Genomic DNA, 24723 nt, shown 5'->3' on the forward strand with positions numbered 1-24723 from the left:
CCCAGGGATCCCTCAGACAAATTTTCTAAAGTGAAAATTTCTGTCCTTCCACCAGGACAATGTATTATTGGGTATGTTACCTATGATTGTGAAATAGACTAGAAGGACTTTAAATCTATATTCTATAATAAAATATACCTGTTTCTCTGTTAATAAAATACAGTACATCCCAGGGTTCCTGGGTGGCTCAATTGGTTAAGTGTCTGCCTTCTGCTCAGGTCATGATCTTGGGGTCTTGGGATCAAGTCCCACACCGGGCTCCCTGCTCAGTGGGAAGTCTGCTACTCTCTCTGCCCCTCCCCACCCCCCACTCATGCTGGCACTCTCTAATAAATAAATTAAATCTTAAAAAAAAAAAAAAAAAAAAAAACCCCACAGTACTTCCCTTGGTGACTCAAGCCTAAAGAAAAGCACTATAGGGCCAGCCCGGGTGGCTTAGCAGTTTAGAGCCGCCGTCAGTCCAGAGCCTGATCCTGGAGACCTGGGATCGAGTCCCATGTCAGGCTCCCTGTATGGAGCCTGTTTCTCCCTCTGCCTGTGTCTCTGCCTCTCTCTCTCTCTCATGAATAAATAAATAAAATCTTTAAAAAAAAAAAAAGAAAGAAAGAAAAGCACTGTAATTTCCTTGTTCTTTTCAAGATGATGTGTTCTAAATAAGGCATTAGATAACAAGGGAAATATCATTCAAATCCTTCTATTTGTGCCAGACAACCAACTCTTCTTCTCTGGCACTCTACTTGCCTTCATGCAAAGAATGGTTTTGCTGTGGCCCTCCAGAGTTCTGAGGAGGAGTCCATTCCGTGCATCACGTACACTAATGGTACAGTCATAAGACCCAACAACAAGCAGCTTTCGGGCACCTTCCTGAGCTGTGGCAAGACAGCTGACAGCCCGAGGGCCGTGGCATTCAAAAACTTCAAGTCGTTTATTGTTCTGAAAAACAAGCCACTGTTAGATGAAGTAAAAGCAACTTAGCTGGTAAATGTCAAAAATCAACTAAGCCAAATCACTACTTTGCTACAAATTCTTAAATTCTATTACCTGTGCTTAAGTTTTCACACTACATCTCTATCTTTAACTTTCCAATCTCCACCATTCCCATTCCAACTCACTTGGTGTCCATGACTCCCTCCACCCCAATTCCAGTTGGGGGCATATGGCAAACTTTTTCACGAGAAACACATTTCTAACTTCAACCTACACTATCTGATCATAATTAGCACTTTATTCTCTTTTTCAGCCTTCTCCCACTTCCCTTAAGTTAATGATAATGATTAACTTTTTTTTCATATTCTAGTACATTTTCCATGCCATAAACTCAGAAACTCTTTCCCTGTTTTTTTTTTTTCTTTTTGTCATCCAAAATTTGTGCAATCAATTTGTCATGTGTTTCCAAATTTTTCCACTAAGAATTACTTACTTACTTTGGCAAGAGTTTCTCATTTACCACCTTTCTGTTATTCTCAAGTTCTTCTGATTTCTCGTTCTCTGTCATCTCTCATGTCATCATTTTGTGAATTAGAGAAGCCTTTTATATCAGTCAGAGTGGCATGGTCACATCCTGAATCCCTAAACATTCCTTTATCTCACATCTTAGACTTGGTTCCCTCATCCCCACACCAATCTTGCTCATAAAGTCTCCCACCTCCCCAATACTTCTAAAAAGGAAGTGGTGGTTGGGGCGGAGGGGGAGCTGACTGGCTGGCTGGCTTACTAGGTGGAGCATGCTACTTTTGAATTGAATTCAAGCCCTGCACTGGGGGTAGAGATTACTTAAAAAAAAAAAAAAAAAAAAAAAAAAAAAAAGTAAGTAAATAAATAAATAAATAATAAGTAAATAAATAAAGAAATAAGAACTTCAAGTGCATGCAAGCAGTGAAACTCCCAGAAACAAAGCACAAAGCAGCAGCTGGGAGCCTCCAGGGCTAAGCAATGACTCCAGCAATCTTAGGTGCTGAGGGGACAGTCTGATGGAGTTCAGGGCCCACTGGTGGACAGGCACAGATAAACAGTCCTGGCTTTCTGCTGAGACCTTAGAAGCACTGCATTCTAGGTGTACAGGCAAACAAAAAAGGGCCCAGCCCCCACAGGGCTTCAAAATTCCCATGTCTGCTGAGATTCTCAAATCTCTGTCTCAAGGTCTATCTTCTCTGGGGTCTGTCAACCAGTTAAAGATCATTTCCATTTGATATCTTGTCCTCATCCTGCCTCAAAAGTCCTGCTCCTAACTTCTAACTACCTTTGATACCATTACTCTCCCAAAAAAGAATTAAGTAATTATCAAGTTTCATCCTTTAAACTATTTTAAATTTATTCTTTCTTCTTCATTTCTGTTGCCCTAACAGAATCTAATGTAAGCTTTTAACACTTCACATATGAAATGCAACAACTTTCACTAATTACCCTTCTGTGATCTATTCATATCAAGATAACCAAATAACTTGGCACTTGATTATCTATATGTTAGATTCTTCTAACTTGTTTTTAAGCTTCTTCAAGGCAGAAACCATGACATATTTTATTGTATTCCTTTTAAGTAGTGGTTCCAGCTCATATGTGGAAGGAGAGCATTGATAGGTATTCATTAAACATATGAATGATACTATAATCCAGTATAACACAGTAAACATTGTAACACACTGTGTTGAAAGATGACCATGGGGAGCCTGGGTAGCTTAGCTGGTTAGGCGTCCAACTCTTGATTATGGTTCAGGTTGTGATCTCAGGGTCAGAAGACTGAGTTCCATATTGGGTTCCATGCTGGGCATGGAGCCAGCTTTAGATTTTTTTCTCTCCCTCTTTTCCCCTGCCCCACCCACTGCAACACTCTCAAAAGAAAAAAAATGACCTGATGACCTTGGGATACAGTGCTACAACTTATTAGTAACCAAAATGATCAACTCTACCTCTTACATCTTTTATCCATTCTCCTCTCTTCATCCTTACTCTAACCTTTCTTGTCTTCTTCTACTACAAAGCCTCCTAAATGATCTTCCTGCCTCTACTAGTACCAGTATTTTCCTATCTCATCAACTCCAGAATGACTTTTTCTAAAATATAAATTGCATCATGTCTCTCATACTTTAAAGCCCACAAGATGGAAGTTCACCTACATTAACACAGCAATATAGGGCCATCAAGAACTGGTCCCTCCTCATTTCCTAAGCTCTATCCTGAGGCCTAGCACAAAACAGATGCTCAGTAAGGTTTGCTCAACAAATGAATTTATCTGTGGGTTAGGAAAGAATGAGGCCACATGGGCAAAAGGCAAACCTATGATTTAGTTCACATTACAAAATAGGCTATCCTCATGAAACCCTAAATCAGTTCCAAACTACATCAATGTCAGACGCAAAAGAATTTGAGCTCATTTTTCATGGTGTCATTCTTAAAATGAGATAGACTAGTTTAATCTATGACTCATTATTTGGCCCCAAATCATCAGGCTTGGTTTAATTTAGTAGAGCTACCTTTTGGTTCTGGCACACTTGGGCCTGAGCAGACAGAATGAAGGATCTTGTTTCACTTATACCAGAAGGTAACAGTTTTTGAGTAGCAGCTAATTCTGCGGTTTTCTCACACAAGAAAATAGGAAAAGGTCTGCCTTCTACTTCTTTCCACACACACACACTACTTTCAAGTGACATGGGAATGCAGCCTTCTCCCCAGACACTGACCTTGATGTTGAAGGTGACCACAGTGCCATTTGCCAGTCCTGCATAGAGGATTCGCCACCTACTATGGAGGCACAGAACCCGGTCTTCCAGCTCTAACTGCTCCACACACTCTCGCGTCTAAGAAGAGTACAAGATGCCTAATTAGCAGAGGTTAGCAGCAAATAAAATGTGAAATCAATCCTTTTTAAAGCAGAGTGTGAAAGGATTTTTATGAGGAAAAAAATTTAGCATCCTCTATTTTGAAGAAGACTATCTTAGATTTGGCCAAAGACCCTCAAGCTGTAAACAAATATAAACTCCAGTAATGTTACCCATGTTTGTAATTTGGAATGTAGAGTTCTTCAAAGGGCACTAAGAATCGGGCCTTAAACTTATTAAATTAAGTAGCCAAAGGTAAAGCTGCATTTGCCATCTAAAAAGGGAAAGAAAGACTACAGTTGTGTATTTGATACTTGCATTAATCATGTATGTGCTTCCCTGTAACTGATTCTCTGTTTCAATAGCTCTCAAATACGTCCTTCAAACCAGTGCTGGGTTGGCTGAGCCATACTTAACTGAGCAGCTTTTAAAATGTATAGAACCCCAAGCTTCATCCTCAATCCCTGAGATTCTAATTCAGTGGGCTCTGGAATATGCATTTAAAAAAAAGTTCTTTAGTAATTCTAATGCATACCCAGGTTAAATAAGCACTGTTTAATCTCACCTTCAAGAAAAGATTTCCATGAATTTCTAGAACTGGGTTATACTAGCCATTTTATTATAGTTACTTAGGTAACCTGGCTGTATTGCCAGTAAGACAGTGATGCTCAAGACCTGTTACTGAATGATACTAAGCAGCTAAAGGCCCAAGTGTAGCTTTTAAGCAAGGTTGAAAACAGATGTTAAAATCGAGATGGTTAGAAGTGGGTAGGATGGGGATCCCTGGGTGGCGCAGAGGTTTAGTGCCTGCCTTTGGCCCAGGGTGCGATCCTGGAGACCTGGGATCGAATCCCACGTCGGGCTCCCGGTGCATGGAGCCTGCTTCTCCCTCTGCCTATGTCTCTGCCTCTCTCTCTCTCTATCATAAATCAACAAAAAAAAAAAAAAAAAAAAAAGAAGTGGGTAGGATGATAAAAGCTGTAAGCTGTCAAAGTTTTTTTTTTTTTAATTTTTTTTTTTAAATTTATTTATGATAGTCACAGAGAGAGAGAGAGAGAGAGAGAGGCAGAGACACAGGCAGAGGGAGGAGCAGGCTCCATGCACCGGGAGCCCGAAGTGGGATTCGATCCCGGGTCTCCAGGATCGCGCCCTGGGCCAAAGACAGGCGCTAAACCGCTGCGCGACCTAGGGATCCCGCTGTCAAAGTTTTTGACCTCTTTTCCCAAACCTCTTTTATACCGCTAAGAGTCATTTTCAGAAATTATTCAATTTTCTCCCATAAAATTACAAATATAAATGCCATGTATAATATTGTGAAATAAAGAAAAAGACAATAAACATGCCCAAATGTTAAAATTCAATTGCCTCTGGTTAACCCATGTGAGATTTTTTTTTTGTAGTTTTATAGGGGAACCAGATATATACCATAATAAAAAGGAAAAAAATATTCATTTTAAAATATGAATGCTCACTGAAAGGCACCTAGTCACTCAACAGATCTAATGGAGAAGTACAACAAGATTAATGTTGTTTTCATGCCTGCTAACACAACATCCACTCTGCAGCCCATGAATGGAGGGGTCATTTCAACTTTCAAGTCTTATTTTTTAAGAAATACATTTTGCAAGGCTATAAGATAGTGATTGCTCTGATGGGTTTGGGCAAAATAAACTGAAAACTTTCTGGAAAGGATTCACCATTCTAGATGCCATTAAGGAAAGAAGTTAAAATATCAATGTGAACAGGAGTTTAGAAGAGGTTGATTCCAGCCCTCATGGATGACTTTGAATGAGGGATTCAAGACTTTAGGGGAGGAAGTAACTGGAGATGTAGTAGGAATGCAAAAGAACTAGAATGCAAAGTGGAGCCTGAAGACATGACTGAATGCTGCAATCTCATGATAAAATTGTAATGGAAGAGGAGGTGTTTCCTATGGATGAAAAAGAAAGTGGTTTCTTGAGATGGAATCTATTCCTCATGAAGATGCCGTGAAGGTTGTTGAAATGATAGAAAGGGTTTAGGATATTCCACAAACTTAGTTGATAAAACAGTGGCAGGGTTTGAGAACATGGGACTCCAATTTTTAAAGAAGTCTACCATGGGTAAAATGCTATCAAACAGCATTACACACTACAGAGAAATCATTCATGAAAGGAAGTCGATCCAGGTAGCAAACTTCACTTTTGTCTTATTTTAAGAAATAACTGTAGCCACCCCAGCCCTCAGCAACCACCCCTTCCTCATCAGTCAGCAGCCATCAACATAGAGGAAAGACCCTCCTCCACCAGCAAAAAGACTACAGCTCACTGAAAACTTAGATGATGATTAGCATTTGTTTAGCAATAAAGTATTATTTTTCTTTTCCTTTTTTCCTCTCTCTGTGGAGAAGAAAAAAAAGTATTTCTTAATTAAGGTACATACACTGTTTTTCTAGATATAATGCCACTGCACACCTAATAGAATACAGTATAGCATCAATATAACTTTCCATCAAGAAACCAAAAAATTCATTTGACTCATTTTACTGATATTCTAGTGGCCTGGAACCTAGCCTGCAGTATCTTTGAGGTATGCCTGTACTAAATAGGCTCAGAAGCATAAGAATGGGGACACTTGGGTGGCTCAGTGGTTGAGCATCTTCCTTCAGCTCAGGTCATGATCCTGGAGTCCCAGGATTGAGTCTCACACTGGGCTCCCTGCAGGGAGCCTGCTTCTCCCTCTCCCTGTGTTCTCTGCCTCTCTTTCTCTGTCTCTCATGAATAAATAAGTAAAATCTTAAAAAAAAAAAAAAAAAAAAAAGAATAAGAATGTGGACAGAATAGAGTGTCTTAGTGTCTCCACTCTATACAGTAAATACAGTAAAGCAGTGTAAATGATCACTTTTGATTTCTCTGGCCTCACTTACCTTGACATTATAGCAGCGAATGGTATGGTCACTGGAACCAGTGTAAAGTGCAGCATTCTTCCCAGAGGTTTGGGTTACCAGGAGGCAGTTCACTTTGGAGGCATGCCCCTCAAAGACACCAATGCACTTCCGACTCTAAAGTCAAGCACATATCAGATCATTGCTTGTGGATACATTAAGCATTAGGTAACACATTTCCTCAACAACAACAAAAATGCTAAAACATACAGTTTGCTACTGTATCCTCAGTGCCTAGGTTAGTGCTTGGTATACAAAAGGTGCTCAGTAAGTATCTGTTCACTAAATGCCCAGTAAACAGTCACAGGAACTAAGTACTTCAGCTATGTTAGCTCAGCCATACCAAAAATACTTAGGTCAATCTGCTTTAAGATAGAGTAATATTTTAATTAATGCCTAGGGCAAGGCTCTCCAACATATGGACCAAAGGTCTGACAAATCCAAACTGTAGCTAACTTCCCAAATAAGTTCCTGCATTTCATCAATAACTTCGGAGAGAATGTTCCACAATATTCAAAGATGGTGTTATCACAGGCCATAGTGGTCCGGGGATGGTTTCACAAGGGAGCATCCTAAATGTTATCTTCATGCACAGAGACCCACTTCAAATGTACATACATAGATAGATTTATCTTGCAATCCAGAGTGACAACCGATCCCCTAAATGTTACACTCATACTCCCTGGTACCTCTGTTCCCTTCCTTCAGTCATCCCCATTTCCCCTTCAGATCACTAGGCTAATGAGACCTGTTGCCTAGAGAGAACACATTTTCATGGTCCATCATCTAGCCTTTTGACTTTCAAGGACTTTAGGAATTTCAAATACTTTCCTGGTGTTCAGCCTAAAGTTTCTTGGTTATCATCAATGATAAAGCAAATTAGTTTGACATACGCCAAATTCAAACCTCAAAAGTTCATCCTATGAAAATTGAGAGTAATGAGCATCAGATTATACTAAATGTGAGTATCAGATTATACTAAGTATGAATAGACAATGCTGTTCTCCTTAGTAACTTGGCACAATTAATCAACTGTGAGGAAAAATGCCTCCTCTAGCACTTCTCCAATATTCCTTCTATCCTATTTTGTAATATCTATATGACTGACCTTTTCAGCAACACCAGGGCTAGAAACTGACTGGCCAAGCCTACTGCTGTCATCTCATCTCCCTTTGCCAAGTGGTTGTCCACATAGGACACATAGGTCCGCATAGGACCATTTTTGTTTTTTATTTTTTTGGTGATGGGAGGAAGAAGAAACCCCAAGGGCTTCTGACATCTGTCTGTGAGCAAGAGGAGAATGAGCTTTAGGACAAGCTTTAGGAAGAGGTGATACCAGAGAAAGCAGAGTGGACAGCCAGAAAGAAGCTAAGTACCCAGAGATCCTGCCAAGCCACTGCAGCAACCTTATCTACAGTTAGTCTAAAACTCACCTCATCTCTGGACAGCAAATAGATTCCCCTATTATTTAAGAGAGTGTGAACTTGAGTTCCTAAAACCTGCAAAAACATTCAAATTGATTTACCAACTCACCACTAGATTATAAGCTCGGACAGTTTTATCTGCTGAACAGGTGTACAGTAAATTCCCAAATATCTGAATTGCATTCACTGCAGCTTGGTGCCCCTCAAAGGCCCCTTCTGTGGGCTCATCATCATCTCCTGGCTCGGAAGATATTTCTGGAAAACAAGAATATGTTTCAGAGACATGTCTGCTTTTGTGTGAAAAGATACTCAAAAATTAAAACTATATAGTGGTCCCTGGATTCTCCTCAAAACCTTGCTCCCCTAGCAAAACACATTTTTCATTAATGATCTTCATTATGAAGACTTCATAACAAGAGAAGGCAGAAAAGGCCTCTCACTTAGGAAAAAAAGATACTTATTTTTTGAATGAACCTGAAAGTACCAAATCTCTCTCCACATTCTCCCTTCTGCTGCCAGTTATTTTGTTGAATAAGGCATTATTCTTTAAGCAGCTCCTTCTCAAAGCAAACCCCCCAGAAGCCAATGAAACCTTAATACTCAGTAGTTGAACAGATAAGACAGATGAGAATAAGAAACTATAAAACGGCAGTATTTAGGATTTACAGATACCAAAATTGCTGGTTGAAGCAATCCTCTTGGTGATGATCATCCCACCCCACCCCATTCTACAGGCCTATTTAAACCCTGGCTCTATTATTTGTAAGCTTTTTCTGTGGCTAATTTAAATAAAGGTGAATATACCAATACCTGAAGAGTTCTTTGATCCTTTAATGGAGGAGATCACAGTCTGAGTTTCTGCCACACTACAAAATAATAGCAAACATCTTTTTAGAACCTGTGAATAGGACAGGCAGTAAAACTTATAATTTCCTGGCTCAAAGGATTGTTCTAAACAATGGGCAACACAGCAGTAACAGAAGAGATAAGTTTTTCCATCTGAAACTTCTATATGAAAAGAGATACAAGTAAATATTTACAACATAAATGAGAAAGTAGAAAATCCCCATTGCCAAGGTTTCATTCTTCCATACCCATAATCTTTATTGGATTTTCTATACATTTGATTCATTTAAAAACTGATTCATAACCAAAGGTTCTGTTTTTTAAGAAAAGAACAATGGTGTAAGCTGTTCTGATTGGACCAGCACAACATCCTCACCTTACAGGGATACCATCTTTATAACGAGTGCCAATCTCACTGGTAGAGCTAACTTCATCACAACCAGAACGAGAAGTTTCTAATGAGTTTTGCTCTGTGGAGTTCCAAATATCCTTTTTAGATGGACTGTCTGGTTTCTCTTCTCCAGATTCAGAAGATTCAATGGCCACCACTTCCAATTGAGGATTAGGGACTTCTAGGACCTCCAGAGACGAGTCACTATCTGGCTCATCCCTGACACTCTCTTGTTCTGGGCCAGTTCTACTATCTTCCCAGGTGGAGGTTGTTACCTTCCCCCCTTTAGCTGACTTTCCAGTCTTTACTTTCCTTACTGGTTTAGCAGTAAATACATCCTGTTCAGTGTCACTGTTCTCAGGAACATGAGCAGCCCGAAGTGTTTTCTTTTTCCTAAGTTTCTTCTTTTTCTTGTTTCCTCGAGTTTCAGCTGATGTCAGAGTAGACTCTGCCTGCTGTTCTAGCTGGTCAGCTGGGGAGTGGGGCTCCCTCTCTAAGGGGGTTTCGGAAACAAACGACAATCTTGGAAAAGAACTGGTACAGGCCTCAGACCCGCTGTTGCCTTTAACTGCCTCTTCATCTTCTTTATTTATGCCTGGAAGACCAGTTGGTTGGGAGGAGGGGGTATTTCCTCTGTTCCTGGTATTTCCTTGCTCTGTGGAAAACTTCAGTTCTTGGCTAGGCTCATGGAAACTTTCTGTGACCTCTGATAAGGACAACGTTGCAGTGATAACTGGATAAACTGGACAACTGTCACTGTTCTCTCCTGAATTGAGAAGAAAAGAATTATTACATCTTTTGTGTTTATTTAACATCATAAATTGCCATTGTTTATCAATGATCAAATCTCTACCAAATAACCACCTTTCAGTGGTAAGTGAGTAAAGCTATGAATGTTAAAGCAGTTGTATCACCCATCAGCTTTCCATAACCTGCAAAAATTTCTATTATAGCACTTACTACACTTTGCCCTGCGTTGATCTCACAAATAGCATGCATGTTTTATACTGTATAAAAGCTTTTTATGGGCATGGACCATTTCTACCCATCTTTTTTCTTTTTTTCTTGTTTGAAATGTCCACATATTTAACATTATGTTTTATTCTTGATAGACTTTTTTTTCCCCCCCAAGATTTTATTTATTTATTTGAGAGACAAAGCATGAGCAGGGGGAGGGACAAAGGGAGGAAAAGCAGACTTCCCGCTGAGCAGGAAGCCAGACATGGGGCTTGATCCCAGGACCCCAGGATCATGACCTGAGCAGAAGACAGGTGCTGAGCCACCCAGGTGCCCCTATTCTTGGTAGACATTTAAATATCTACTTAGCTGAAGCGCTTTCACCTTTATTTCTTAGATGTTTTCACTATGCCATTGGTAAAACTGTCAATGATACATCATCCAGTTTGGCTACATAAGAGCAGTTAAAAAGCCAGCTGACTTAAAAATGTCTATTTTCTTTGACTTAGTTATTTTATGCTGAGGAATTTAAACTGATGAAATAACCACAGACATACTCAAAGACATACACAATGTAGTGTTCTACAGAATTCTTAAAAAAAAAAAAGATAAAAACTAAATATTCAATGGAGATTATATAAATTACCACATCCATATTATGCAACTTCTCAAGTATTATTCAACTAGTAAAATTAAAATATTTCAGATGAATTATTTTTGTGACACAAGAAAATGATCAAGATATATCAAAAAGAAAAAAGTTAGGTTATAACAGACTGATTTTCTCTTTGTATAAAGTTTACAGGTAAACACACAAACATTTATAATTTAAGACTGAAATAACATATCTACATTTTTATAGTTTTCCATTTTTTACATGAGCATGAATTATTTTGCAGAGGAAAAAATTTAATAAAAGCCATTTAAAAATATTATCTTAAAAAGTCACTATAATACTTTACCATTTTTTTTTAAATACTGATTACTATTTACACAAAGACAACAAAATTCAAAATGAAATATACATTTGAGATATATATCTAGGTTAGTGTTGCAACAGGTAGCAAAAGCTAAGGTAATTTTTCAGACTTTTTGCTTTTGTTCAGATCACACAATGGCAGTTTATTTTTACTTAATTTTCAGTATAGCACCATTTTGGTTATAAAAACTTCAGATAAAGTTTAAAATAGCTTAGAAGTTAGTCTCAAATGGTAACCAGGTGAATGTTATTTTATGAAGAGCAAAAACTGGCTATTTCTCAAAACCACTCAAGTTCTTACTGATGATTCCAAATCCAGTGTCCTCTGCCCTTAATCATGGCCACCTGCCTCTTAGGCTTATATTAGTCCAGCCTTGCTTTTAAATGATAAAGTTAAGTGCTGAGAAATTCAGAAGATATAGCTTATCTAGGAACTTAACTAAGTTCAACTTAATTTATCTCACAAAAAAACCCCCAAACAAACAAACAAACAAAACAAAACAAACAATTCTGCACCAATCCTCATTATGGAACCTTTGCTAATGCAAAGTCCGTTTAGTAATCCTAGATTAGGGAAAATTGAGAAAAAAGTTATTGATATTTAAATAATCCTCCTAAGGGGTGCCTGGATGGGTCAGTTAGCCAAACTTCTTGATTTCAGGTCAGATCATGATCTCAGAGTTAAGAGATCAAGCCCTGCATCAGGCTCGGCACTGGGTGTGGAGCCTGCTTAAGACTCTCTCTCTCCCTCTGCCCCTCCCCAACCACAAATGTGCAGTCTCTCTCAAAAATAACAATCCTTCTAAGTGAAGGAATTTCAAGAAAAATTAATTCTAGCAACTTTAGTTTTAATGGGCAAATATGACTACGTCACTGACCTAAAACTGCGCTAGACCCACTGCCAGGTTACCGTTAATCCTCAGAAAAGTTTACGTACTATTAGCTTGCAGTAATTCCTTGGACACATTGTCATCAGAGCCTTGTGACACAGCATTCACACTCTCGTCGTGTTCAGGAGACATGGGTTCTTGTTTAATCTGAATTGAGGAGTCTGGAGCAGGAACACTGCCATGGGCTTGGAAAGTAGGAGATGTGGTTACTTGGAGAGGGACTCCAGTGGACGATGGAGACATGTGGGAAGATGGAGGCTCCAGAAAAACTGGGAAAAAGGGAGTAGGCAGCAGTGTGGCATCAGCAGATGTCTGAGATCTACTGTTCCTTGGCTCTCGTGGAAGGCTATAAGGAACCTGGTCTGGGCGCTCAGAAGGTTCATATGTTTCTAGAATGGGAGACATACATATGTACAAATGCAAAAATGGTTTCTGAAAAGTCATTCATTTCAGAGCCAATCTGTATTTTTAAAGATTACAAAAGAATTCTGAAGTCCCTCATAATTCTTTGAAATACACTGTCATAAAATCTATATGACCAACAAGGACACAGGCAAAATAGGTATTAGCATTCCATTTTTAAATTTTAAGTGACTTACCCAAAGTCATATAGTTACTAATGGAAAAGCAAGATTTGAACCCAGGTCTTTTGATTCCTAACCCAAGGTTCTTTCTGTAACATACTGCCCCTGCTGCTAAGCATTTTGGGGGTATAGTCTCACAGGCCCTTCTATAAAAGGATGAAAGCAAGGAGACAGGAGAGAAAACATATGACCTTTTCATGACTACTTCAATTCCCCGTATAGATAACAAAGAAATAAGTTACAGAGGATCTAATCCATCAGATTCTCTCCAGAATACCTTGTAATCCCTGTAGAATCTGTATTCTATGGGTCCTCAGTGCACTCATCTCCATAGTTATCTAAAAATAAAGTAATTTGTTAAGCATTTTGAAATCCAACTTTAGAGATGATCCATTCTTGTTAAATGTTCCATCCTTGGTTACCTGCTGCTTGAGCAGAAGTAGCCTCTGAACTTCAACGTATGCTGTCTGCAGTGCTGCACGGGCTTGCAGAAGGTTGTTATCCATGCACTGCAGTGATTTGCTTAGTTCTTCCTCCCTTAAAGAAATATTCAGCAGCTGGTCAACCTGAGAACGTTCTGCCAAAAGAAACCGTAAGGCTCAGTTTGATACTGGAGAGGACTCCTTAATAATACAGCTCCAGAGATGGTGGAATTGTATCAGTTCTCTAGGATAAGCCCGTATTTGCTCTTCAACAGGTGACTGGAGACTCATCAGATCTCACAAATCATGCTGTTGTGTTGAGACTGATGTCAGAGCTAAACCAAAAGAATCGGTAAGATGGAGGTAATTCATAGGTTCAAGTGTGCTGTCATATACGGTACCATCTTACCTCATCACCATCTTCCACCACTTCCCTTCCAAGTGCAATCTTTGCCCCAGGCAGAGCAACTGTCATACATTTCAATTCTCATTTTTCCTTTATCTGCCACCCTCTTCTTTTGCTTAGATTGAGCCCCAGATGTGAACAGCTTACACTCTCTTCCCAATCCCTATTCTTCTAGTCTCTTAGTTACCATAAAATAGTTCGCTTTCTTAGAGAAAACTTCCTGAAAAAATATAGCTTCGAGATAGTACATTTAAAGTTACTTTAAATAAAATGTCCTACCACATGTATGTATTATCTTTGTCTCTTTCCCATTCAGTAAGTCAAGATGTCTTCCCTAAACTCCAGAACCACATACCCAACTACTACTTTGATATCTTTACTAAGGTGTCTCTAAGATTCATTAACTCAAAAGATCCAAAAGGGGACTCATCACTGTCCTCCTCTTATGGGAGTTTTCCAGCTCTACAAATAATACCATCATCCCCAAAGATGCCTCAGCCAGAAACTGGGGTCATCCATGACTCCTACCTTATCCATCACATCCAACCACCCAAGGTTCATTCAATCACTTCTGACCCTAGCTCTTAGAGCAGAAAGGGCTGAGTCAGGGGAAAGCAAGAATCACAGAAGTGTAGAGGGAATGACTCTAACAACTTCTCTCAATTTAAGAGAAGCAACACAGATACCTCAAAAATGAAAATTGAGAGAAATGGCTATGAACAACCAAGAGACAAAATTTTTACTAAAGAACCTATTCCTCTTCACCACTGAAAAGGCCCAATAAGACTTTCTGACTTTATGCTGAACTCAATTTGTCCAAGATATATATTAACTTTAGCTTATGGGTCTATGTGGCATCAAACATTTCTTCTATAGCTACAACTGGATATGGTAAAACAAACAAACAAACAAACAAACTTTTCTATGCCCTTAAGACAACAAAAATGTCAAAAAATAATAATAAATGGATGATCACTATTTGATAATCACAATTATACTCTGTGTCAAGTTGTAAAAAGGCTGAATTGCTGTAAGAACAATTTCTTTTTGTTCAGAATATTTGCACTATACCTTTCTTTCCTTTAATTTTCCTTCTTTTGTTTTTTCTCTCAAGACTTGGGAGTTCAGGAGAAGATCCATCCTGAGAAGAGAAAGAAAACTGAGTAATACTAAATGTGTAAAGGCCATTACCCAGGAAAGGAAAAAAACAAACTCTAAGACCATTATACTTTGTTCTTCATTGCTGCTATCATCTCCAACAGGATACTAGGAATCCAATGCATAAGGTATGAACTTAAATATTAGTTGAATGTATCTGATTAAAAAGATAATAAAACAGGTGCTCCTGGGTGGCACAGTGGGTTAGGTGTCCAACTCTTGGTTTCAGCTCAGGTCGTGATCTTGGGGTTGTGAGCCTGAGCACCACATCAGGCTGCAAGCTCAGCATGGAGTCTGCTTGAGATTCTCCTTCCCTTTCCTCTTTCGCTCATGCTCTCTCCCCTGCTTTAAAATGAAATAAAATCTTTAAAAAAACAAACAAAAAACCCCAGAACAGAATCTAAGGTCAAGACCTTCCTAGCATCCTAGAGGTGGTGAAGCACTGGGGCTATGGCATAGCATTTCATGTTGGGAAAGTAAAGGACAGTCAGAGGTATGGACAAAGCCAGTAATGCACATACCTGATTTCATTGGGGCACAGTTTCTACTTTACTAGGAAATCTTTACAACAAAATCTTTATGACAAAAAGCTAAATTATCTATGAGACAATCCCCTAGATATCAGCTTTGTTACAGGACCAACTCTCATCCAACAATATCCACTACAATGTCCAACTCAAAGGACCAAAGTTGGAATTTGAACTCAGGTCTACAAGCCAAGGCCTCAACTACTCTGCTAAACTGCCTTGGTCTTAAAGGAAAGAGCCCATTTTCCCACAGTGTCACATTCCAGACACCAGTACCAGGAACTCTTTCTTTTCAGAAAGGCTTCCTGAGAGGGTTAGGCAATATTAGTGACAGAGATGCCAGAAGAGAAGTGGTGTCAGTGAAGGAATGGGTTCAGAAGGGGCCAAGCTGCACAACTAAGGTACAAAATACTGAATAACAGAGACTAAAACTATTTCTTTTAAGATTTTATTTGTTTATTCATGAAGACACACAGAGAGAGAGACAGAGACACAGGCAGAGGGAGAAGCAGGATCTCTGTGGAGAGCCTGATGCAGGACTCGATCTCAGGACTCTGGGACCTGAGCTGAAGACAGACGCTCAACCACTGAGCCACCCAGGTGCTCAAGACTAAAACTATTTCTAAGACTATGTTCACACAGATGTACTCTAGTAGTGTGAAAACTACCTTAGTGATAAGCTCAACAGTCCTGGGCCTAACAAGCATTCGTGCCCTAGAAATGTAACACTAGAGTGCCTTTCTTTAGCAGCAGTACAGAATGCATCATGAAAACAGAGTTACAGCTGAGGATGTGGCTTACTCCTTGGTCAGGTGATAACAAAGAATCATTGACGTAGAGACAGTTTTAGAGATGACTTCATATTTTCCTAGTACTGTACATTCATATTCAGTTACATCTAACTTAGTAGAATTACTCAGTGAAAGAAACCAATAGGATGGGACACCTGGGTGGCTCCGTGGTTGAGCATCTTTGCCTTTGGCTCAGATCGTGATCCCAGGGTTCTGGGATTGAGTCCTGGTAACATGCTCCCTACAGGGAGCCTGCTTCTCTCTCTGCCTGTGTCTCTGCCTCTCTTTCTGTGTCTCTCACAAATAAATAAATAAAACCTTAAAAAAAAAAAAAGAAGAAGAAGAAAGAAAGAAAGAAACCAATAGGATAAGAATATGAAAGTAAAGAGCCTCATAAACCTACTTCAGTGTAGGGAGAAGCATAATCCCAGAACCCAGAAAAAATTAAAGGGTTAAATCTTGTAATAGCCAAATCACCATGTGAAATGTCCTATGAACAAGCATGGGCAATCATACTCACTCCAGTGGCTCTTCGTTTCTTTCTCACATTCTGGCCGTCGTTTTGTTCAGTGCCAGAGGTACAGCTACTGTCTGTGGCTGCGTCTGCCAAACTGGAGATTCCAAGGGCTGAGGATGTATTTGACGATAAAGAATTTCCTTCTCCATTACTCTCCTGGGTATTCTGGTTCTCTGAAGGTGGTGTAGAACTCTCCTGACTGTTCAGGTCTTTGGCCAAGTGCATCAGAGGTATCGTTCGGTCAGAGGACAACTGTGCGCTATGTCGCCTTTGACTAGCAACATTTTCAGCCCTTTCACCTGTTCTTAAAGAGGCAGCCAGAGGTGTCACCTCCTGCTTAAGGCCCATGGTTGTTGTCTGACTCTGCGCAGCCCTCAACGAGTTACTAGGTGAAAAAATCTGTTGGGGCTCATTTTCTTTGCCTGTACCTTCCTCACTGAAGAAGCTATAAACAGAAGGAGCCCTGTCCATGATCACACTGCTCTCAGAAAGGCTTCGCTTCCTTGCCAACCCAGGAGACGAAGAAATGGAAATACCTTCCCACTGGAATCCTTCTAGACTGGACAGATCAGGCTCCCCATCCAAATCCAAGACCTCTTGTTCATTTTGAACTAGAGGCACCATTTCTATGCCAAACCTTAAGAAAAAACAAAGAAAAAAAAACCCTATAAATCAGACATGCTTAGGGGAGAGGGGGCACCACTTAATGAGATTGATTATAAATATAAATAAGATGGTTTCTGCCCTCAAAGCTCACAGTCTAGTTAAGTGTTCCAGACACAGAATAAATGTTTGTAAGTACTATAATTTAACAAGTACTAAATTAGAGATTTGTACACAGTATGAGAATACATCTGATGAAATGAAAATTGATAGTTTTATTAGTATGGAGCTTTTCTAAACCAACAATAATAATTTTTTAACAGCATACAAACCAAAACCAACCATTACTGAGCATTCACAAGTGTCAGGAACTAGGCTAAGAACAAGAACTTTATAATCTCAATATTCAAATGATAGAAGAGGGTGCGCAATAAATACGTTGTTTCAACAAGGATACAAATTTAAGCCTAAAGGGCTATATAATTATAATACAGAAGACAGATTTTCATATAGTAGACCTATGCTGAATGCTGCTTTATCATTCAGAAAAGTTTAGTACCTCAACATAAGATGAATAGCCAAAACATAAAACAAGTATTTAAGAGAAAGTATTTTGTGATCACAAATACGATGCCCAGAGTAAAAGGGTAGCTGTTCACAGGTTGAGTAAAAGGCAGTAAGAACAGTGACACTTAAAAACTGCACTGCTCATTTAGATCTAGATACACATCTCTAGATATACTTTTTCATGTGGTCACTTTCTAGCCCCTATAACTAAAATGATGGATTTCTGATATTTTTTTCTACGTTCCCTAGAGGCTGATGTGCTTCTTTGCAACCTGAGTTCTCTGCTCAGAAACACTCTATTGCATTTATTATAGAGTAGCAGCCACTCTTTGATATTTAAAACAGACATCTACTATATATATATATTTTTTACAGACATTTAATTAAATATAACAAGCAGAATTCTCTTGATAGGGTGAAAGGGTAAGTTTAAAAGAGAAAAAGGAGGTACACACCTGGGCAAGCCTTTGCCTAGCTCTTGCTTTTTCTTGGTTACTTGCTGGATGACCTGTTCCCAGTTGACATTTCTCCGAGATGCATTTAGAATCTGCCGAAGGGTTGGCTTGAGCCCAGATTCCTTCTCTGTCTCACCCTTTCTATGGCCACTAATATTGCGAATGCGACGAGCACTATTGAGGTTTGGCTCAGGAAGGTGTGCTCCAGTTTTGCTCTTCAAACTAATGTGCCGGGTTAGATCTCTCTGGAGTGAGGCAGGAAAGCCAAGCTTACTGAGTTCAGGCAGAAGAGGGCCTGAGGACTGACCTATATCGTTTTTTTGAAGCTCTACATCCAAACTAGCACCCTCAAAGCCTTCTGTTTCATAAGATACATGAGATTTAACAGGGTCATCAACCTGTGCATCTTCTAGAGAAGTTTTCAAGTCTAGCAGTAAGCCAGAGTGTGAACTGGCTGCAGATGTCATTTGTAACTCAGGTTCCTTCTGATGAACTGTCACATTACATGTGTTAGTGGATAGTTTTCTACATGTTTTCGAGTTTTGGTCATCCTCCTCTTTTTCATCAGTGATATGAGTGCTGCAGGGTAACATTTCTGCAGTGGCAGAGCCCACGGTTCCAAGTTTTGTTCCATGCTTCTCCATGTCAGATAGCTCCCCATCACTTTCATCTTCTAATGTGTGTACCTGAAACTCTATCTTCAAAGATCCTTTTTCAGACTCTTCTACATTCCTACTTGCTTTTGCATAGTTCCTGGTCCTTTTAGAAGTGCCAAGAAGTGGATTTTGCAATGACTCATGACACTGTAGCATCTCTTTGGCTTTTTGTAATGTGTCACCTAAATTTTCATCAGATTCTCTCTGAATGCCAAATGTACTTTTATTCCCTTTTAAAACATGAGGACATGAACTTCGCAATTTGGTTATATAAGACCCATGATTCTCTTCTATAGTGGGTTTGTTCAAGGGATTTGCGTGTTCTCCAGGAAAAAAAGAATTTGTTTTGGTGTTTTTTGAGGGATTCTTTAAATCTGGCTTTTGAGGAACTGATTTGGTGACTGGAATTGGAAGGAGTCCAGATTTTAATGATGGCATCTTACTTAGGTTAAGTTCTTGTTCGTGTTTTTCTGGAATGGGGCAATCTCTCACTGCCTCATAGGAAGCAGTGCAGTCAGAAGGGGCTTTGTGACTAAGAGATCCAGTATGTGTTTCTTTTTGTGTTTTCATCGTTGGGGAATTATTTGTTTCATCGATCTGGGTCTCTGGTGTTCCTGTGGTTGTCAAGCTAAAGTCAAAGAAAGGCTTATCTATCATTTCTGACTTATTACCAGTGACTTCTTTCATTCCTGATTGTAAATCCAGAGTCTTCTGGGAAGGGTAAGGAGTCCAGCGATGGAGCTTTTCCCTCGCTGCACTGCCATTCTTCCCACCAATTTTGGAAGTTATGGTATCTGTCTGTTTAGTAGTTTTGCTTTCTAGCTGCTCAAAATTGAAGTCAAGTAAGCCTTCTGAAGGAAATTTATCACTTGTAAATCCTTCAGAAGGAACTCTGTACGTGGCAGCTGTACCAACTTTGTCGCTTTCTTGCCGCTGCCAACTATATCTCTCTTGATTATATTTGTTTGACTTAGATTTCTTGTTCCATAGCATAGTTAGGTCTTCCATTTGACAGTTAGAATTTCTGTTTCTGCCTGGTTGAAATTTGTCTCCAGGGCCACTGTAATTCCAACTATTTGTACTACGTACACTGGATTTCCAGTTTCCGTTACTGCTGTTCATATGCCAACTGGAAAAGCCACCTGTTCCCTCAGAATGCCAACTGGAATTCCTTCCTGTACCATTATGATTCCAATCTACCGTTCCGCTATTTGAATGCCAACCACCTCCAGAATTACTGTGGTTGTGAAACCAAGTTGAGGAGCCTCCTGCAACTCCCTTATGCCACCCAGAACATCCTCTTGGTCCACCATTATTCCTCAAAGAATGTGGAAAGTTGTTTTTCCTAGTATTATTAAAGCCATCTTTCTCCCACTTCCAGTCTCGCTGAGGAGGTCCACGATGATGCCATGCTGGCTGACTATAGCTCTCTCTGTCTTGGTAAGGGATTCGGTCTTCTCGTCTCCATTGGGGTCGCCTGTCATCAGAGTTTATTTCTTGGCTGCTATTGGAAGGTTCATCTTGCCTGGAAGAAACAGTTTTCCATGAGAGATTTAAAGAAATCATCATGCTTCCTTTACAAGCATAACCCATCAAACTTCCTACTATGTATCTCTTTCCTTAGAACATAGAATCTATTTTTATTTCTAATAGTGGCAGCTTTCTTATCTTTAAATGATAGAGCTCAACTTATATTTCACAATTTACTGATTTAGACATTAAACAGTATCTTGTTTCTGTTATCACCTCAGAAATGTTAAAAATATAACACATTTATAGTACCCACCTGCTCCTATTTTTCTTACTATTTCCTACTCCTATTTTTCTTAGCATGTTCTGGGGCTTTTGTCCCTATCATCCAATTATTATTTTTACATTATGCAGTTGTTTAAAAAGAAGCACAATTATATTCTGTAGCTTTGGCTAGTTATAATTAATACTACTTAAGCACAGTGACTCTTAATACTGTGGATTTTTCCAGTTATAAGTTCTTTCTCCAAAACCCAGTTTCTTAACCTATTTTAAATGCTCAGATTTCACTTTGCATTATCACTTTCATTAATTAACTAAACACTTTATTAAGCACACATTCAATGACTGTTTGTGGTGAAAGAAAAATTTTATGTATAGTTCATTCCTAAAAGGCTTACAGCCTAGCTGAGAAAGTAAGATCACAAACAGGAGTAAAATAGCACACACCAAATAAGCAGTACCAGCAGTCAGTGCTATTAGGAGCTCCATGAGCTAGAGGTTTTTATAAAGCTACAGCTGTTTCAACTATTTGTGTTTGACAAGGAGCCCAAAGAACTGTGAATAAACTTAAGTAAACATCACAGGAATAGGTATAAAATCTCTTTCCTCTACAAACTGCCCATGGTATGCCTGGCCTAGTACTTAACATGAGGTAGGTGCTCAAAAAACTAATTCTAGCTAAAATGTACTGAGTACCTACTAAGTGTCAGGCATTTTAAGCACTTTATATAGAATATCTCATTTACTTTTCATGGCCCTGAAGCAATTATTCTTCTTATTCCTACTTTTTGGATGAGGACACTGAGTACCAGAAAGGCTGAGGAGCTTGCCTGAAGTAAGACAGCCAGGAAGCAGTATGTGATCCTTGGCAGTCTGACTCTAGACCCAAAATCCCCAAACTAAGTTTTTACTGTTGGGCTCCCTTCTCTTAGTGACTTAAACTCAGCAGTGACTTGAACTGGTTCTAAAAGCTTCGGTCTCCAAAATTTTGGACATAAATCGGAATTTCCTCCTTTTCCACAGATGGAATTAAAAAGTTAGTTTACCTGAAAGTTCAAACATCCACTTACATTATAAATTAAAACTATTTCTAAACAGGAGACCCTAAGTCCCCAAGTGGCAAGTGTTATTACATGCATATGCAGGATTTTTGTAACACCAAAGTGCTTTTATCTTTTGTTTCTAAGCAGTATACAACTTTTGACAACCAAAGAAATACTGACTAGGCTACGCTGATGGGATCCAGAAATGGGAGAATCAGACAATAAATCTGTCACAAGATCAAGACTTCCTAGATCACAGTAAATTAGCTAGATCGAGGGGACAGCGGCATGTAGCTAAATCCAAGGCCCAGAAAAAGCAATCTAAATTTAAAAACCCCATGAAGGAAGAAATGAAAGAAATAAGTCAATGACTATAAATAAATCACCAAGGAAGCATATCAGAATATTCAAAGAAGACTAACTATGATATGAACATCTAACTTATTGAGCTCCTTTACCTTCTGACTTAAATGTTTAATCATCTACAGATTAGCTAATGATGGCACAAGTGTGTAAGGAAAAAAAATAAGTTAGTCTTCTTAAACAAGAGTAAACTACAGCTATAGTGAAAGTATTAACAATGTCATTTGAAGGACTAAACAACTAACTAACCAGTTTAAGAACTATGCTGCTCTTAATGTTTTAAGGGCCTGTTCAAAACACTTGTAGCACATATAGTGAAAACTATTTTCTTTATACTAAACATCTAACTAAAAATGAAGTGCATACCAAGTATAACTAGTATTCAGAAAGAATTTTTACAAATTTATTTTAGAATTTATAATGTTTCTCATTATATTTTAAGACTTGAAAAAATTACCCGGCCTCTTGACGGCTCTCTCTCTTACCGAAAAGAAAGAGAAATCTGAAAATTTCTGCTTCATTAATTAAACTCTTTAGACCACAACTCAGTAATGCAAAAATACAAAAGCCTACTATTTGAATTAGAGCTGTATGTATCAAATTATACAGAATAATCTAGAAAACTTACACTGATTTTGACATTGTCAAACTTAAAATACAAATTTATTCAATAAATATTTACTGAAATACTAAATAATAAAGGATATATCAAATTTGGTAGAAACACTGTGTTAACTCATATCAGGCAAAACATTTTTTCCTAATGGATATAGTAAGAAATCTTTTATATATATAAAAGCTTATCCATTAATACCTTTCCACTAATTTTGGATACCATACAATTCACTAGTATCCCCCCATCCCCCCAAAAAAAAACAAAAACCCAGAACCAATATAAATAGTTCTAAACATAGTAAAGATTTCAGATATACTGCACCTATAGCTAACTTTTATAGAGAGGCAATACTGAGTTGGGTTTTTTTTTTTCTGAGTTCATTTTTTTAAAAAACAGCTCATATTCAAGAAAGAATTCCATTGACCATTTATGTACAAGACAGCAATCTCAAGCTAATCTTTGGCGATGAAGTTTGAAAGCTACAGGCTGAAAAGTATAGAAATGGAAAATGTATTCTCTATTCTATTTCAGACAGCCTTTTTAAAAATCAAAATCATTACTTACCGACTTTGTTCTTTCCTTTGTTTTATTAACTGAACGAGTTCCTTGTCAAAATAATCTTCTTCCTCTTCTTCTCCCTTTCCATCATCTTCTCTTTCCTGGGCGTCAACATTATCTTTGTGCAACTGGCTAGAAATGTGCTTTGCATATGCAGAAAGACCCACTTCTGTGACCCCGCACACTCGGCACTCATGACTACTGTCCCTAGGGAAAGAGGGAGATGAGGGACATTCAATTCTCCCCACTGGCATGGCACGCTCAACAGATCTATTATAGTTTCCTCTGAAAAACACTGCACACTTTCGCACAGTGAAAGATTAATGCTAATCAATTTCAATGCTCCTTTCATCACTTTTAATAAGTTTGTTCATAAGTTATTTTTGAAATGATTTTAAGATTCTTTTCCAGCAATCAAGAGGCAATACACTTCAGAATAATTAGTTTAGGAGGAGAAATCTTCTTGAATTGCTGTACTTAAAATCTTGCCAGAGGAAACATGGTGAAAGGGGAGGCAGGGCAGGGGGCTCAGAGCAAACAGAAGTTGCTCTAGAGCACACCCATGATGCCAGCTGCACTCAGAAAGCCTGGTGACAGTGCTGACATTTTATCTCAGGCTCAAGAGCTTTCTCCCAGTGAAAGTGAAGGGGTGGAGAAAAGAGTAGGCAGCCTAGCCAATCCCAATGTGGTGACTAAATCGGGACAGCTGGAGCTCTGCCTGGAATGTGAAGATTCCGGACCCTAGGGCAAATGATAGGAGTCGTCTCAGCAAACTTTTTTGTCTGGATGATACATGTGACCTACATTCTGCTTCAGAGAGGCTTATTTAAAAGAGAATGGAAAGTATTTCAGTTGTAGGAAGTTAACAGCTGTGCCAGACAAATGGTTTTCTCAAGTTTCAGAAAATGCAAAAGTTTAGAGAGAAGCAAAACCAGGTTCTTAAAACTGAGCATGTTTTCTTTTTCTTTTACTTTATACAGTCAATGGTAAATCTCATACTTGGCCAGTTTAAGAAATCAAAATCTTGAATCAACACCCAAAGCTATAGTAGATGAATAATTTAACAGCTTTCTTAGCTTCCTGAAGTCCCTTGATTGGTTCACCTGTCTATGCAGCCATTGATGAGAAACATCTGAACATCATGGCCACAAGTGTAATGGACAGACAGTAAAAGCCATTCAATAATGGCCCAACAGACTTAATTCTGTATCACTTGTCTTGGGTATACATACACTAGTGATATTTTTGCACTTCCTGTGTCAATCTCTTTTATTTATTTATTTATCTATTTAACAAGTAGAAGCTTATTTCCATGTATATCCCATGTATACATGAGAGACACTCAGGAAAAATGAGTAACTCTCCTAGTTAACCTAAGCCACCAACTTAAATACCATCTTCAGCTAAAGGCAAAAGAAAAGCAGGAAGGAGGAACAGTTATGGGAAATAACTGGGAAAAGCATGGAAAACAATGGTAAGG

General features: G+C 38.8%; 1 protein-coding gene across 2 annotated transcripts in view; it reads right to left on the bottom strand.

Moving 5' to 3' along the window:
- The window catches only part of ZNF106 (zinc finger protein 106), a 63699-nt gene that overhangs the window by 9569 nt on the left and 29407 nt on the right, over positions 1–24723 (bottom strand). For both annotated transcript variants that reach the window (XM_038580174.1, XM_038580175.1), the window contains 13 exons: positions 23250–23450; positions 18256–20436; positions 16634–17267; positions 14709–14778; positions 13232–13386; positions 13087–13147; positions 12273–12614; positions 9385–10165; positions 8973–9028; positions 8272–8417; positions 6721–6855; positions 3678–3794; positions 742–933 (listed from right to left, as the gene is read on the bottom strand). In XM_038580174.1, coding sequence (XP_038436102.1) covers positions 742–933; positions 3678–3794; positions 6721–6855; positions 8272–8417; positions 8973–9028; positions 9385–10165; positions 12273–12614; positions 13087–13147; positions 13232–13386; positions 14709–14778; positions 16634–17267; positions 18256–20436; positions 23250–23450 — 5071 coding nt within the window. The remainder of the gene's footprint in view (positions 1–741; positions 934–3677; positions 3795–6720; positions 6856–8271; positions 8418–8972; positions 9029–9384; positions 10166–12272; positions 12615–13086; positions 13148–13231; positions 13387–14708; positions 14779–16633; positions 17268–18255; positions 20437–23249; positions 23451–24723) is intronic.

This window comes from Canis lupus, chromosome 30, assembly GCF_011100685.1.
Source record: "Canis lupus familiaris isolate Mischka breed German Shepherd chromosome 30, alternate assembly UU_Cfam_GSD_1.0, whole genome shotgun sequence".
NCBI lineage: Eukaryota > Metazoa > Chordata > Mammalia > Carnivora > Canidae > Canis > Canis lupus.